Here is a 14,829-nt window from a genome sequence, read left to right as displayed (position 1 = left end):
TGTGCATATTCCCAGGAAATTCTGATTCAATAATTTTTCTTGGAGTTATGCCCCTTTTGAACTTAGAATTTCGAGCCTGTGGTCGTGTTCTTCTCAGCGCAACTCCCCCTCTGAGACCGCTCAACAGAATTTCATGAAACTTTGTAGTTTATAAGGACGCATTGTGTAGATGTGCATATTCCCAGGAAATTCTGATTCAATAATTTTTCTTGGAGTTATGCCCCTTTTGAACTTAGAATTTTGAGTCTGTGGTCGTGTTCTTCTCAGCGCAACTCCTCTGAGACCACTCAACAGAATTTCATGAATCTTCATAGTTAATAAGGACACACAGTGTAGATGTGCATATTCCCAGAAAATTTTGATTCAATAGTTTTTGTAGGAGTTGTACCACTATTGAACTCAGAATTATGAACCCGTCAATCCTGTTCTTGCAGTAATATCACAGTGTTTTCCATTCATTTCGTTTGAACAGGCCCATTTAGAATTGTAACAGGCCAGGGGGGGGGTATGAAATTTTGGAAAATTAGAAGCAAAATCCTGCATTCTGAGGCATTTCAGGGGGCAAAATGACCCTTGTTCATATGCCACTTTTCAACCTACATTTTTAAATATATACCAAAGGGTTGGAACATTTTTACCTCAGACAAGTTAGTCACAGTGGTGTTAAATACACACCTTTCCGATGTTTTGACTGGAAGAAATCATGTAATGTATTCGTTCGACGCTTCATTATTTTTCACTACCATGTGCTTCTCACGTGCAAGGTGAGAGTTTAAAATATCGTCCAATCAAAATCGCCGTTTCAAAAAGCTCTCGATAAAAACATAAACAAGGAAGAAATATGAAAGATATTTATAGCCAACCAATTGCTACCGCATACATTCTTTGCAAAGATCGATCGTGTAAATGAACATCACTGAAATTGACAACATATTATTTTTTGATTTTTTTTTTTATATTTGAACCGGCCAGAAAATCGTTTGAAACGGTCAATTTGGCCGGCGGCCGGTTCTTAGGGAAAACACTGATATCATTACCATTCATTATTTGAGGCATTGTCAATTATTAAGCAATGTTGGTGTGTGGGGTATGTGAACTTGCTCACCTCTGCTTTCTTTCGTTTACAAAGTTCTGAGTATACTGTTGTAGTTTGTGTGCACACTAACCAGTATATAGACCACGTGTCAACACTCAGGAGGTTTATGAACTTAATACACAAATCCCATATCTGGATAACTCCTTTAAATATTTCTTCAAAAGCAAAGTATATAGAGAAGGAGTTGATGTTTGTATATATGATGCTGGAAGAGACTGATGTGCAGAGTTTTTTTTTATGTGATTCAAACACTGATTAATGACTCCATCTGTTGATTTATTCACCACTGTTTAAACATGAAAGATAAAGAATTAGAAACACATATTACTGTACAGTCTCTTTATTTGAATAAAATATGAATATATTATTTGATATGCATGATATGGGTCAGTAAAACCATGAAAGGGTTGGGTGGTCATTATTTCTTGCATGTCACTTAGGATGAGTGGTTGTGGAAAAAAAATTGTTTTCACCCAGGGTGGTTAAGCCTGCTGTGTATTTATAACTGCTTGTCCAATTCATTCTTTTATTTTTACACAAATGAATTTACTAATAAAACTTATCTGTGACATGTATTGTACAGTGGCTGTTAAAATTATCTTGGATGCTGGGCTATTTTATGAAATCTCCCTCCCTGTCTGATAAATAGACCATTACAGGTGACTGGATGGACTCCTGTAATTTTCATCCCTGGTCCTAATGCCAAGTCAACTTAATTGATAGATTATCATCCCCACCCACCCCTTAAAAATCGGCCTGTCCTGATTTTTTTTATTTTGCGAAACTTGCGATTTCCGGAAAATTTTCATGCCCGACTCCGGTATTTACACTTCTTATTTACATTTCTGGTATAGCAACGTGAAAAGCCACATGAAGAAAATGGATATGGTTTTCTTAATTTCTTGCATTCTTACAGGGCTTGAAGCTAACTTTTTATGTCACCAGTCCGCCGGACTGATGGGGTATAATTTTAACCAGTCCGCAGAAAAAATTACCAGTCCAACAGAGTTTTCCAGAAATAATCAAATATATTTTGTTGATATCATTAAAATGAAATTTAACTCATTATGCCTTAGACAATATTGTAACACTTAAATGTGGGATTTATATTTACGAATCAGATTCGTCCGATTGATTAAACAGATCGAAGCATGCCAAATGTGTATGAAATTTCATATTAAGGATATTTTCCAAAATGATGATTTAGAAAATTAACCAGTCCCATCGGACTGACTAAAGCAAATGTCAGTCAGTCCGCCAGACTTTTAGCCAGTCACAGACTGACGGACATATATTAATTTCGAGCCCTGTCTTACACTAGATGTAAATCTTGAAAAAGTTTGGTATATTTCTGTGTTTGAAATTAAAGCTTTTAAAACCTGAAATTCGTCTGTGAAATAAGCATAGATTGATATCCATCTGGCATTAAATGATGCACTTCTTTTGACAAAACTTGTTTGTCATTAATATTTTTCTCAGAAAATAAAAATTCAAAAATAAAATCCTCCCACCCGCCCCATCCTTTTTGGTGACCCTGGATGATAATCTACTAATTAAGTTGAATTGGCCTAATGGTTCTTGTTGTTACCCAGCCTACGGTACCTGGACTCAAAGCTGCTGACTTGGCTTTTTATCTAAACAAAATTCCAGAAAAAAAAAGATTTCCGGGTCAGAATTTAATTCCGATCTGGGTTAGCTTATAAATTCAACAAAATGGCAACTAGCTCCCAGTGGCATGACCATTTTTTCTTAGATTTTGTAACAATCTGTTCTATCACTGAGACTATACTGTGTGAGTTTAGGAGAGGGTATTATAATTGAATCATCAGTCCATCTGTCTGTGGATATGATTTGCCTGAAATTTTTTACACTTTTTATTACACCATGATCGGTGATACATATTGAGGGTCAAAGGAATTTTTAACATACTCTTTATAAATTTTGGTGTTCTTACTGTCTTGGCTGATAAAAAGCATTTGTTTACAATCCTTAAAATATGAACATTTGTCTCCCAACAAGACATATATAAACAATTACAGTATTTACAAATACAATTTTAATTATAAATCCAATTTAAGGTGTATTTTGTTAAGAAATGTTTCTAATCCATGTATTTATTTCTATCACAAACAAGTTTTTAATTTCAAACAATTAAAAGTTGTGTCTGTGTCCCTTTAAAGATGCAGGTGTTAGTTCCCAGAAGGGTGGGGGGGGGGGGGGGGGGGGGGGGGGTTACCTTACTCACATTGCAATGTATGAATGACTGATTATAGTGTATATGGTTGAATTTTTATTTTATTTTTTACAATATATCTATATTTAAATATATAAAGAGGATGCTTAATAAAATTCAAATGCAATCCTATGTTGAGAATTTTTCTACAACTGAAGGATTTAAGTTTTATCTGTAGCAGAGAAAGTATACTTTTTCTCGTCTAAAAGGGGATGGTACCCTTTATCAGTACTAGTAAGAAGAATGTTGCAATTGATAAATTGGATTACGAATGTTGTACATGGAAATTTATAAGACACATTGTATAGGTGTAAATGATCCGTAGAGAATGAAGAAAAAGTCAGGGAAACTGATTTTATAAAACAAGATGAATGCTGAACTATAAATTTCCATGTTTGCAGAAAAGGAAGTTCAATGCAAAAAGTCTATAAATATATATATATGTAAAATCTGCACATGAATGAAAGCATACTTTAAACCTGGTCCTTTGCCATTCAATCCAATTTTTATGAATGAGTTCTGAAAGAGAGAAAAAAAAGGGGGATTACAATTTGATAGATAAGGCAGCTGCCACAGCTCTCAGAATTCTCAGGATTCCAGGGATTCAGATTGTTTACTGTGTATATTTCTTAAACAGCTGATCAGAATCACATTTTCTCCCCAGTGTATTATGTAAGAGGCCAGTATAGGTTACATTCTTCTCCTTCAATAAGCCAAACATTGAACGACCTGCTATGTGCATCGCTTTTAATTTTTTTGTTGCACTTTTCCTGTAAATAAACCCTTGATGTGAATGACTACACTTGTGTTTGTTGTTGGAGTGAGAGAAATTTAATAATTGAAATAGAAAGTGTGGCAGCTGTTCCCCAGGATGGCCCCATTTGTATTATGTAGGTAGACTTCATTACATATTGACCAGACAGAGAAGTGTGCCATACTGTGTTTGTAAACTCTGTTTGGATTGGTTTAAATCCAGCATTGCCTTGAAACAGTGATGGATCGTCAGCCAATTAAGGAGTATTTGTCATCGGATGTTGGAAGTAAGAGATGTGCTAGACTGCATAATACATCCCGTATCCTTAATCTCTGTAGAGGGTGAGGACAGAGTTTTCGTGCTTAATTCTGTGCAATTCCGGTTTAAAGGGAGGTCTTTTATCACATCTGCTTGTGTGGGAACTGACACCTGTACAACACCAGGGGCATGAACATAACAGAATTAAAGCTACCGTTGGACAGAGAACGTGGATTAGTGTTTTGATATACGGAGTTTACCTTAGTCCACACAGGATTGTTACTGCTGCTGCTGTGAGAGGTGACAGAGTGGGAGTAGTTTAATTGGGTTGATCCTTGTGAGGTAAACGTTTGTATACATGAGAGTTGATGCACGGGACCTCACACATTAAAATGAGGCAGCCTGAGGCCAACCTGTCGATGGCATCAGCTGGTGAATATGAATCACTCGCCTCAGCAGCATCTAGTGACTCTGTCTGACACTGGGCCACTCGTGTAAACGTCAGAGTCTCACTTCATCATGTTTCACGTCAAGATATGTTGAGACGGGGACATCCTACAAGTGTTTGTCAACTGATGAATAGTGCAATATATACTTTACTAGCATTTATAAACTAGATGAAAATTTATTAGCCAGATAAATGAAAGCTTTAGAGTTTTCTTACCTTGTTGTGCTTCTGTGATTATGCCAGTGGATACAATTAACTGCATCCTTAGTTTGATGCTGAAAGTTTTTAGCAGACAAGGATTGACACAAACTAATTAAGGTGAATGGTCGTGAAAAGAGTGGAAATAACCATGGATTCGGGTGCTGTGGACGATCGTTTACTTCTGACTCGGAGTCACTGGTTAAAGCAGGAGCAAGAGTATTACACGCAGGCCATCCGACTGAAACGTTAGTATATTGTACAGTGTGCTAATTATCAGATATCTGTCTTAGGAGATGTAGCCACAGCATTGTCAACTTCTCAATCTTGCCCTTAGGTGACCATAAACCTGTAGTGCTAACACTGAATTGGGATAGGATGGGTAGTTAATGCTGTCAGATGGTGGATAATTAGAATGTTCTGTAGCAGAGATATGTCTATGACATGGTTTGGATTGGTTTGCATATAAAGCCAGAGACTGTTTTGGATACTGCGTACTACACAAGATATTGACTAATTTTATAGATTATTATACCCAGAATTGCCCAGTCAATGTGCTGAAGGCACTGCTGCCGTCTTTGTTGGTTTTCAAGCTTTTAACTAATGGACTTTGGTGTATGTTTTACCAAACGCATGCTGATGAGACTGCTTTTTCTCAAATGATAGATTGCTTTTGCCCCAGAGCACATGTAGACATGAGAGGAAGAGAGAGATGGAGCTCTGATATTGACAAAACTGATAGGTTTCCATGGTTATGTGAACTATGTGTTCTTCTGACACAATTCGCATGTTGTATTGATCCGTGGCTTCCTGCAGGTTGAGAGTCCAGGAGAGGAGACTAATCACGACACTGGACTTTTATAGCTAGTCGTTAGGGCTGGTAATTCATCATGGGGTGGAGGAACTGGGTATATCAGTGAAGTTCCGTGGTCAGACAGTTGTTGATTAAACAGACGGTGGATTAATCAGGTTAATACAGTTGATTAATCCTGTTGAGTGAGGGAATGGTCCTGTTGCTAGCTCTGTTTATAGAATTACTGGTGTCAATTCTGTCCTAAATCTCGTCTGTATCTCACAGAACTGTTGTTTATAGTGTAAATAATTTACTGAAAACCTGCTTGTCGGTACTCTCTAAGTGACATAGAATTCAAACTACTTTTTAGTATTCAATAAGTGACTCAAATGAATTTTTTAAGTAATAGAAATGGAACTAACTGCAAGTGTACTCATTTCCCTATGTTTTACACACATGTCTATTATTTTTAAGACCTTTTGATCACAGTTTGATTGATTATTCATTTCTTGAAAATGACATATCACTGTTTTGAGTTTGCATAAATTATTTGGGGCAAAATTAAAAGTATCAATATTTAGTTTTCTTGTAAACGAACTGATTGGAGACAGTTTTAAGACATGTATTTGAAATTTGCTGTAAGCTAAATTGTCAGAGCCAGTCTGAAACGTGCATTTCATTTTGTTGTGAATGAACTAGTGGAAGACATTAATATGAAGTTTGAAATGGGCATCTGAATTTTACTTTAATTTATTAGATTGTTTGTGCTGTGGGCATTTGGGACGTTTAATTGAAAAACTAATCAGAGGAATTCAGTTGAATTTGTGCATTTCAAATTGACCTGCGTATTACTGACCCTGTTGAGTATTGTTTGAGGAAAATCCACGAATGACCATTAACATTGGTCAGTACATTGTTAAGTAAGCCATATAATCTGAATTGTCGATACTAATATTGTCAAGTGAAGAGAAAGTAAAGGTATTGCACATGAGTTGACCCAAGCAAAAATGTCAGTCTGACAGAATTGACATTTACGGTGAATGCAGTATTGACACAAGTAGGTAATAGGAGATATTTACCGCTGTCATCATCTAACACTGCAGTGTTGGGGGCCCATTGACAAAAGTTTTAAAGTTTATCAAGTTCTGTTGCGTCTGGTTACCCACAAGTGAATCTACATTCATGATAAGAAGTGATAATGGATGATGGCGTGGCTGAACACAACTAGGAAAATCATACCGCTTAGTGCATTGCAATATTCTTCTAATTAAGGTCTTAAAGTGCAGCGTTATTTCTGCTTTTCTTGGTTGGATTTCGAGGACCTTTAAATATATATACAGGGTAATCATGTAGATAGTATTAATGCACAAGACTGGTCCTAGTCACAGCTCGTACTAGATCGTAAAAATTGTCCCTGATAAGTCTTGGGGTTATTTGTTGGTCATGGCATGTATAAATCTGACCGTAGGTCTATACTGGGAATGGGGCTGGGCTTATAAATACACATTTACTGAGTAATAATTGGTGTAGTCATTTTGCTCAGGTGTTTTGAATGACTGCATAACTGAGCTGCGCTCAAGCGAGGAACTTCCATCCAGTCATTGTTAGCACTTATCATATAGGTATGTCAGGATTGCTTTTCTGAAAACCAGATGAATGCGAGGAATCTAGACATCAGTTGAGGAAGTTTCGTTTCCTCGCTGTCACTAGCGACAATAGCTTTAAATATAACCCATCTGTAGAAATCGGTTTGTCCTTGGAAAAGTTTACAGTCAAGTCTATACTTATGTTTCTGTGAAGTCTACCAACAGTTTGATCATCTGGGTTATCAATGCTTACCTGTGAATGGGCGAGTTAAAACTTGCACCGTATTGCAGCCCTTGGTCAATTGACAACATGTAGATCAGAATAAACGGAGCAGCCATTTCGGTTGTGTAATATCAACTATTTAAGAGATTGCAAGTAAATACATATCTTGTGTGTATTTACCTGTACTATAATTAAGGAATTACCCTGTGGGTGGCCTCAATAGCAGTATATCATCACCTTCAACCCCAGATGACCTGAAATAACTCTGATCACATGACATCTAAGCCCAGGAACTCAATCTGCCTATTAATAGCAACAATGCCTGGCAACAACTGGGTCAGTGAACATAACCCTCCCTCTGATTGGCTGAAGATTTATGAATACTTCTCCAGTCATGTGATGAAAACAAAAGTCAGCTGATGTTCATGGCATGCTTGTTAGAACAGAACAGCCACAAAATATCAATAATACAGGGATGTTTGGTGCTGGCAGGATTGTCTTCACATCAATGGTGTTTCTTACCTGTCAATAACAAAACAGGCACTCAGATACTTCACACACTGATCGCTAAACTTAGATACCGCCCCCTCAAATGTTGGTGCTGAGGCTGTAGGGATAGGTGCCAGAGCTATTATGGGAAATCTACATTGAACCACTTCAAATTGTAGGCTCATTAAATCAAGCTCAAAATAACTCTAAACAGTTGATAGGTCTTTTTTTTTTTTTTTTTCTTCATAAGTGGATCCATGAATGAAAAATACGAGTTTCTAATTCTGGTAGAAATTCCCTTTTCTGTGCAATCTTTTTGACACAATCATATTTCACAATAATAAAAATACACATTTTATTGGGAAGAAGGAAGCAGGCAGTAACAAGACCACAAGGTCCCAAGAAGAGGGAAAACTTTCATTGTTATGATGTAATTTAAAGGAAAATAATACCTTGGGAAAAGAAACTTATGTAATCATTTCTATCAGGGGATGGTAGAAAAAATCCTACATTGAGATGATTGGGAGATTAAGAGCCTACTAGAAGATTAATGACAAATTCCTGAATTTCTGTCATCTTACAGGTAGAGAGGGGAACAGATTATCTAGGTAGACTGACATAGGTATATAATTAATGCAAATATTATTCAGCTATTCAGATGTGTTGGTTCAAGGTTCAGCTTGGTTGATGTTGAGTATACGTCTCGTGCAACAGATGTACCAATTTAGCATCCACTGTGTGACAGAGTTTGTTGGTACTGTTCTGTGTATTTAGGCACTCTATGACTTGGACGGTAGAATTTGTAGGTGAGTGTTTTAATTGTTACCTGTGCTTTATTCTCAGATCATGCACTTCAGGTGAAAGACAGCAGGTGTTTCATTCCCGACTATTATTTTGAATCAGGTGGATGACGAAGTCTAGACCACAGACAAACTGAAATTGGGGTTTGATGGGAAGTGTTTTGATATTTTGTGTGGCTGATTCATTTTTTTGTTGGGTGTTCATCCTTGTGAAATTCTTACGAAATTGAGACATTTCCTGTCTCCTAGATAAAGATGACACATTTTTGTGTTGTTTGGTGCTTACTGATTCATGCCTCTTAGCACTGAATATTAACTGTAAAAAAAAATTTGCACAGGAGTCAGTGATTCACAGTGGCTGAGAGTGATCTAATGATATTATACATGTATATTATTAAGTAAATGATACAATTACTAGGGTAGGTGAAGAAAACATGGCAAGACTCATCTTTTTTTTTTTAACTCCTGAAATCTTTGTGGAGGGAAAAACTGGATTCTCGTGTTATGCCCCTCATCAGAGGAGATTCCCAGAGTGAATGAATAGTGTACCCTAAAACCCACAGAGCAGTGTCCAGTAACACAAACCAACTTAAGCCTTCTAATTAACTCCAGGTATCTTATTGATACATAATTAATGAGTGCTGCTGCTCTGTCAGGGGGCTGCCCAATCCTTATTGATTCCATATTGCTTCACAAACCCACACTTTTTTCCCAGCATTTAGGGACAGCAATATTTCCCACCATGCTTTGCTGTTTTGTTTTTTCTTGCCACTTCCTGTATGTCAGTATTGATTAACCTCAAAATTAAAAATCCTTGTCGGGGAAAGCTTTTAAAGAGCATCATTAAAAATGCTTTTAATTGATTTATTCTGAGTCAATATACCTTTAGCCTTGATTGTAGTTAAAATTTTCACATGGTATTGCTACTTGAATTTGTGGGAAAACTGTTGAACATGTTATAGCTTGCTTGTTTTCAGAAACAAGTCATTGTGGGTATTTAATATAGGTATACATATTTGGGCATGAATATACATTTATGGAGGGACTTGAGCACAAATTCAAAGTAAGTGAAAAGCACAGTTAATGTGAAAAATGACTATATTTATTGATTTTTTTAAAAAGAAAATAATATTTTGTTTATGCTACAAGTGTTGGATTATGAAATACGGGATCTGTATTAAAATTGTTTTGGAGCCAAGTTGAATGAGGCTAGAATTGAATGACGCATATAAACAAAACAAAACCTTGTAACTTTAGACCAAATTTTGTGTATTTGAGGTTGTCTTCACATTCCAAACTTGATGGATGGTCATGTGCAAAAGGAAAATTTTGACAGGTCTGAGTAATGATGATAATGGCTGTGACTCAGTAAGTGAAAACAATGGACTGAGGGTCACTAATCTAATTGGTTCCCTAGGGAGTTAGTTTGTATTGGGGAAATGACCAGCTGATTCATGTTTATATCATGTGATCAGTAAACAGAACTAATGGCTTCAACTGCATTAGGTAAAATATGTGTGGTTGTAGAGTTTCTCTGTTCCTGGATTGTAATGGGATTTTTATTTTATTTTTAAGTAAGGGGAAAATGTTGAATTAGAACAATTATTAAGTGTTGTCTGGCCAATCACAGGTCAATCTGACATCAGGTTACTTGTGTTGTGCTTATATTGGTAACTTTAGAAGACATACAGTGTAGTTATAGTCTCTGTGATGGCGTCAGCTGACAAGACAGGAGAAAGGCACAGCAGTATACTACCCCTCCCCCTCACTACCACACACACACACACACTTATGGTGACCATTATATGTATAGATACAAAATATTTCCTTAAGACTATGTTCTAAAGCAGGGCCACCACCAGTCGGAGACCTTACATTTAAATAAGTTATTTTCTAAATTCAGTCCTTAGTCAAGGCCACCGCTGGCTTGAAGGCCAGACTGAAGATTACACTCTCCATTCGTAAGCCGATTGACATTGTCATCATGAAATATTTTATAGTGTTTTTGCTTACGTATTTGGATTGTAGAGAGGCGTGGATGATAATGTACATTAATAAATATGTGCAGGTCTAATCAATACTGAGCAAAACCAGAGAGGCATTAGTCTTAAGATGTCAGTGTTGTGGGACTTAGACAACAGGCTGAGATTGTAAAGAGTAGAACAACGTGTTGATGGAGAAAAGAAACTTTCATTATCACCTTTTGTTGTTTTTAGACAAGTTAGGCATGTCACAGCAGTGTTTTCCATTAGGATTTCTTAACCTCTATGTACTCAATAATGGATTGTGTAGTGATTGACTTCATATCCAGATCTATTTTATATAAATTTGATTAACCTTGACCTTGTTTTTGTAGGTCAGCTGTCGAAGGCGCGCCATGCTGGAGAGGCGGGATTGTTGTATCATAGGATAGCTGGCACAGACCAGTTGGACATCATGGCTGACCTGCAGCAACAGGAAGTGGTGGCCATGCAAAACCGCATTCCTGTGTCCTTCCGCGAACCCAGCACAGCACCTCTCCGTAAACTCAGTGTTGATCTCATTAAAACGTACAAACATATAAATGAGGTAAGTTGTTAGTAGTTTGGTTCATAGAATACCGTGACCTACATACACAGACAGCAAGTGTAAAAAGTATTGTTGACATGTATAGATTTAAAATTCAGAGGTGTTTGTGGAGCCTTTGTTGATGTCAGGTGCTTGTAGATCAGTACATGTGATGTCAGGTGCTTGTAGATCAGTTAATGATGTCAATGTGCTTGTAGATCAGTACATGTGATGTCAGTGTGCTTGCAGATCAGTACATGTGATGTCAGGTGCTTGTAGATCAATATGTGATGGCAGGTGCTTGTAGATCAGTGTATTATGATGTCAGGTGCTTGTAGATTAGTATGTGATGTCAGGTGCTTGTAGATCAGTATGTGATGTCAGGTGCTTGTAGATCAGTATATATGATGTCAGGTGCTTGTAGATTAGTATGTGATGTCAGGTGCTTGTAGATCAGTATGTGATGTCAGGTGCTTGTAGATCAGTATATGATGTCAGGTGCTTGTAGATCAGTATGTGATGTCAGGTGCTTGTAGATCAGTACATGTGATGTCAGGTGCTTGTAGATCAGTACATGTGATCAGGGATTTATCTAGGTTGTTTTTACTACTGGTAAAAGGTACCTTTCCCCTTTGGCAACAAATGGATATTTCCCCTTCCACAGATGAAAAAAATCCACTTCATTTGTAGAAACTCTACAAATTTGTTTGAGAATTTTCAACAAACACATTTTTATATATATTCTAAGTCACTTTCTATAATTGTCAGACGTACAATATAGATAAAATGAGTAATCAATCAATTTATATTCCATGGATGTCCCCCACCACCATCCCCTGGATGGTCGTGACTGCATTCTCAAAAATTCCCCTTAAATATAAAATGGGTAGTAACATCTAAATGCTTGATAAAACCCTGGTGATGTCAGGTGTTTGCAGATCAGTATATGTGATGTCAGGTGCTTGTAGATCAGTATATGTGATGTCAAAGTGCTTATAGATCAATGTATTATGATGTCAAGGTGCTTGTCTCATAGATCAATTGTTGAATGTTAGTGCTTTGGTAATGCTACAGCTTTTTGTTATTTGTGCGTACAAGATACTTTCATAGATATGTTAATTTAAATTGTCTACAATTGCAGTACATGCTAAAGCTTGGAGGATATGAGTGTATACATGTAGAACCTGATGTATTTTCAATGAACACATAGTTTTAGTTTACATAGACTTTGTTTTGATGCAAGTTTACATAGACTTTGTTTTGATGCATATATTTTATCAGTGTCAAAGTCACAATACCACACCATATTACTTCTCGAGAGCAGTATTTGATAAAACCACACTATTAGTTTTGATTACTGATGTTTTTGTCAGTATGCCAATGCTCTAGGTCATATTGTGATGTGCATACACTGATTAAAAGTAAATACATGAAATAATTTGGAGCAGAAATCGTGCAGTTGGGTTTCTTTGATATTGGGAGGTCTGTGTAATGACAAGATGTATTACATGAGCAAGATAAATGTTTGTGTTCCTTAGATATTCTTATATTTCATGGATTATGATTTCCAAAAGATAAAAGAGGTGTTAGGATTAAGTATGTATACCAATGAAAAGTGAAAGCGGGGCTACACTTTGCTGACAACACCCTCACCTGGCTTTTTGATGTATGTAACATCTATCATGTTGCTTTGAACTCAAGGTGTAGTCAGAATGCTTTGTGTATCCTCGATTGGGACCATGAGGCATTTGGTGGTTATCGAACTGAGAAGTGAAACAAATTGGCCAGCAGTTGAAGGCTTGTGGCTGGTGCCCTCTTTGATGAGCAATCCAGGGGAGAGGGTCTTTTGTTGTTGTTTTTTGTCACACCTGTAGTCTGACACCTGTTGGGTGACCCCTGACCTCTGTTGTAGGCCCAGCAGTTGACATTCTGCTGAGCTGACAATATTTCTGATCATTGGAGGTTGAAGAATTCTCCGTCATTTTTCGTAGAGTTTTTTCATGCCAGTTTGTCAGAGCTGTGAGATTCGGTATGACTGTCGGATGAAATGGCTGCTTGTTAGAGTTATAAGTGGCCAGTTTGTTATGCCATTGTCTGTGATACAGTTGGATTTTAATGTGCCACGGGAGGAGGTGAGGAATCTCTTGTGTGTAGACTGGCAATACACAGACTGATGATGCACTGATTTGGCTTTTATTCTTCACCACTATGATACCGTAAAATATTTAGGGTTGTAAATTATGTACATTGAAATTGTATAATTTTATAGATCTCGCACAGTATGTTACTTTCTGTATATTTATCATAGAGTTTAATAAAACTGCAGCTTTGTAGAACTTTGTTATCCAAATTTTTTATTTTTATTTTTTAAAAATCTGTTGTCTAGAAATGCATATTTAGTTGGCATTTGAATTAAGTTTACTTTTGATTTTCACCTGTAACAAGCAGTTTTATAGATGAACATTTTTGTATGTTTCAGGTGTACTATGCAAAGAAGAAGAGGAAGGTCGCTGGGGGCCAGGGAGATGAGAGCAGTCACAAAAAGGGCAAGGTCAATGTGTACAACGATGGATATGATGATGCCAACCATGATTACATCGTGAACCCTGGAGAGAAGTGGCTCGATCGCTACGAAATTGATTCCCTTATAGGCAAAGGCTCCTTTGGTCAGGTAACTACTATTCGGAACTCTATAGGCGGTTTTTATAAGTCCTGTTCACTTCCTGTCAAGAGCAGCTTGATGAAATTGAAATTAGTGATCTAGTCTTCAAAGTAAACATAGTTCTCTTTTAGTGTATTTTACTGTGTTTTACCTGTTGTTTTGGCAAATGAAGACAAGTTGATATAACATATATATGCATATCAGTGCATGTAATCTAAAGCTCATTTGAGGGATTTTAACAAACCATTACAATCAAACTTGTCCAACCTGTATGTAACTGTAAACTTGACAAACTAATACATTCAAACTTGTGTAAAGCAAACCTAGGAAGAGTGTATGCTTGCATAATTATGATGAAGTTATATTCTGTAACTAAGAAGAGTAAAATATTAGATGTAACACAGCTATTTAGTGAAATGTTGTTAACTCTTCTTTACTATGTTCCAGTGTTATTTTATTCTGGGGGTCTGTATTTAAGAATAACTTGTCTTCCTTTAATCATGTATTGCATTAAATAAAATTTCGTTGTTCACATTCCAAGATAAGGAAATATTTCTGGTTTTATACTTACTGTCTGCAGCATAATTTGCAACAGAAATAAATTTTTAGAAGAGAGTGGTTTTTATACCCCATCAGAAGCTGTAAAATGGCTAGAATACATCAGCTGTTTGACGTCACTGCTAGACTAGGTTGGAACTTCTTGAAATGTTCTCCAGTTACATGATCCAGCTTTGAGTAATAT

General features: G+C 36.7%; 1 protein-coding gene and 1 long non-coding RNA gene across 6 annotated transcripts in view; one reads left to right on the top strand and one right to left on the bottom strand.

The window, feature by feature from the left end:
• Positions 1–3,911, bottom strand: part of LOC130052119 (uncharacterized) — a 10,378-nt gene extending 6,467 nt beyond the window's left edge. Inside the window, exon 1 of the long non-coding RNA XR_008800489.1 lies at positions 3,802–3,911. This is a non-coding gene — a long non-coding RNA (uncharacterized LOC130052119). The remainder of the gene's footprint in view (positions 1–3,801) is intronic.
• LOC125682599 (dual specificity tyrosine-phosphorylation-regulated kinase 1A-like) overlaps positions 1–14,829 on the top strand; it is a 33,086-nt gene that overhangs the window by 7,813 nt on the left and 10,444 nt on the right. The window contains exons 1-3 of one of the 5 annotated variants that reach the window (XM_048923269.2): positions 600–5,235; positions 11,235–11,446; positions 13,905–14,096. In XM_048923269.2, the coding sequence (XP_048779226.1) occupies positions 5,112–5,235; positions 11,235–11,446; positions 13,905–14,096 (528 nt within the window). In that variant the 5' untranslated portion in view covers positions 600–5,111. Of the gene's footprint in view, positions 1–599; positions 5,236–8,591; positions 8,885–9,605; positions 9,942–10,140; positions 10,247–11,234; positions 11,447–13,904; positions 14,097–14,829 lie in introns of those variants that run through there. The other 4 variants (XM_048923270.2, XM_048923272.2, XM_048923273.2 and 1 more) reach the window with 4 other exon arrangements.

The sequence above is a fragment of the Ostrea edulis genome, chromosome 2, assembly GCF_947568905.1.
Source record: "Ostrea edulis chromosome 2, xbOstEdul1.1, whole genome shotgun sequence".
NCBI lineage: Eukaryota > Metazoa > Mollusca > Bivalvia > Ostreida > Ostreidae > Ostrea > Ostrea edulis.
The sequence above is the reverse complement of the archived record's forward strand: the minus strand, read 5'-3'. Positions and strand labels throughout refer to the sequence as shown.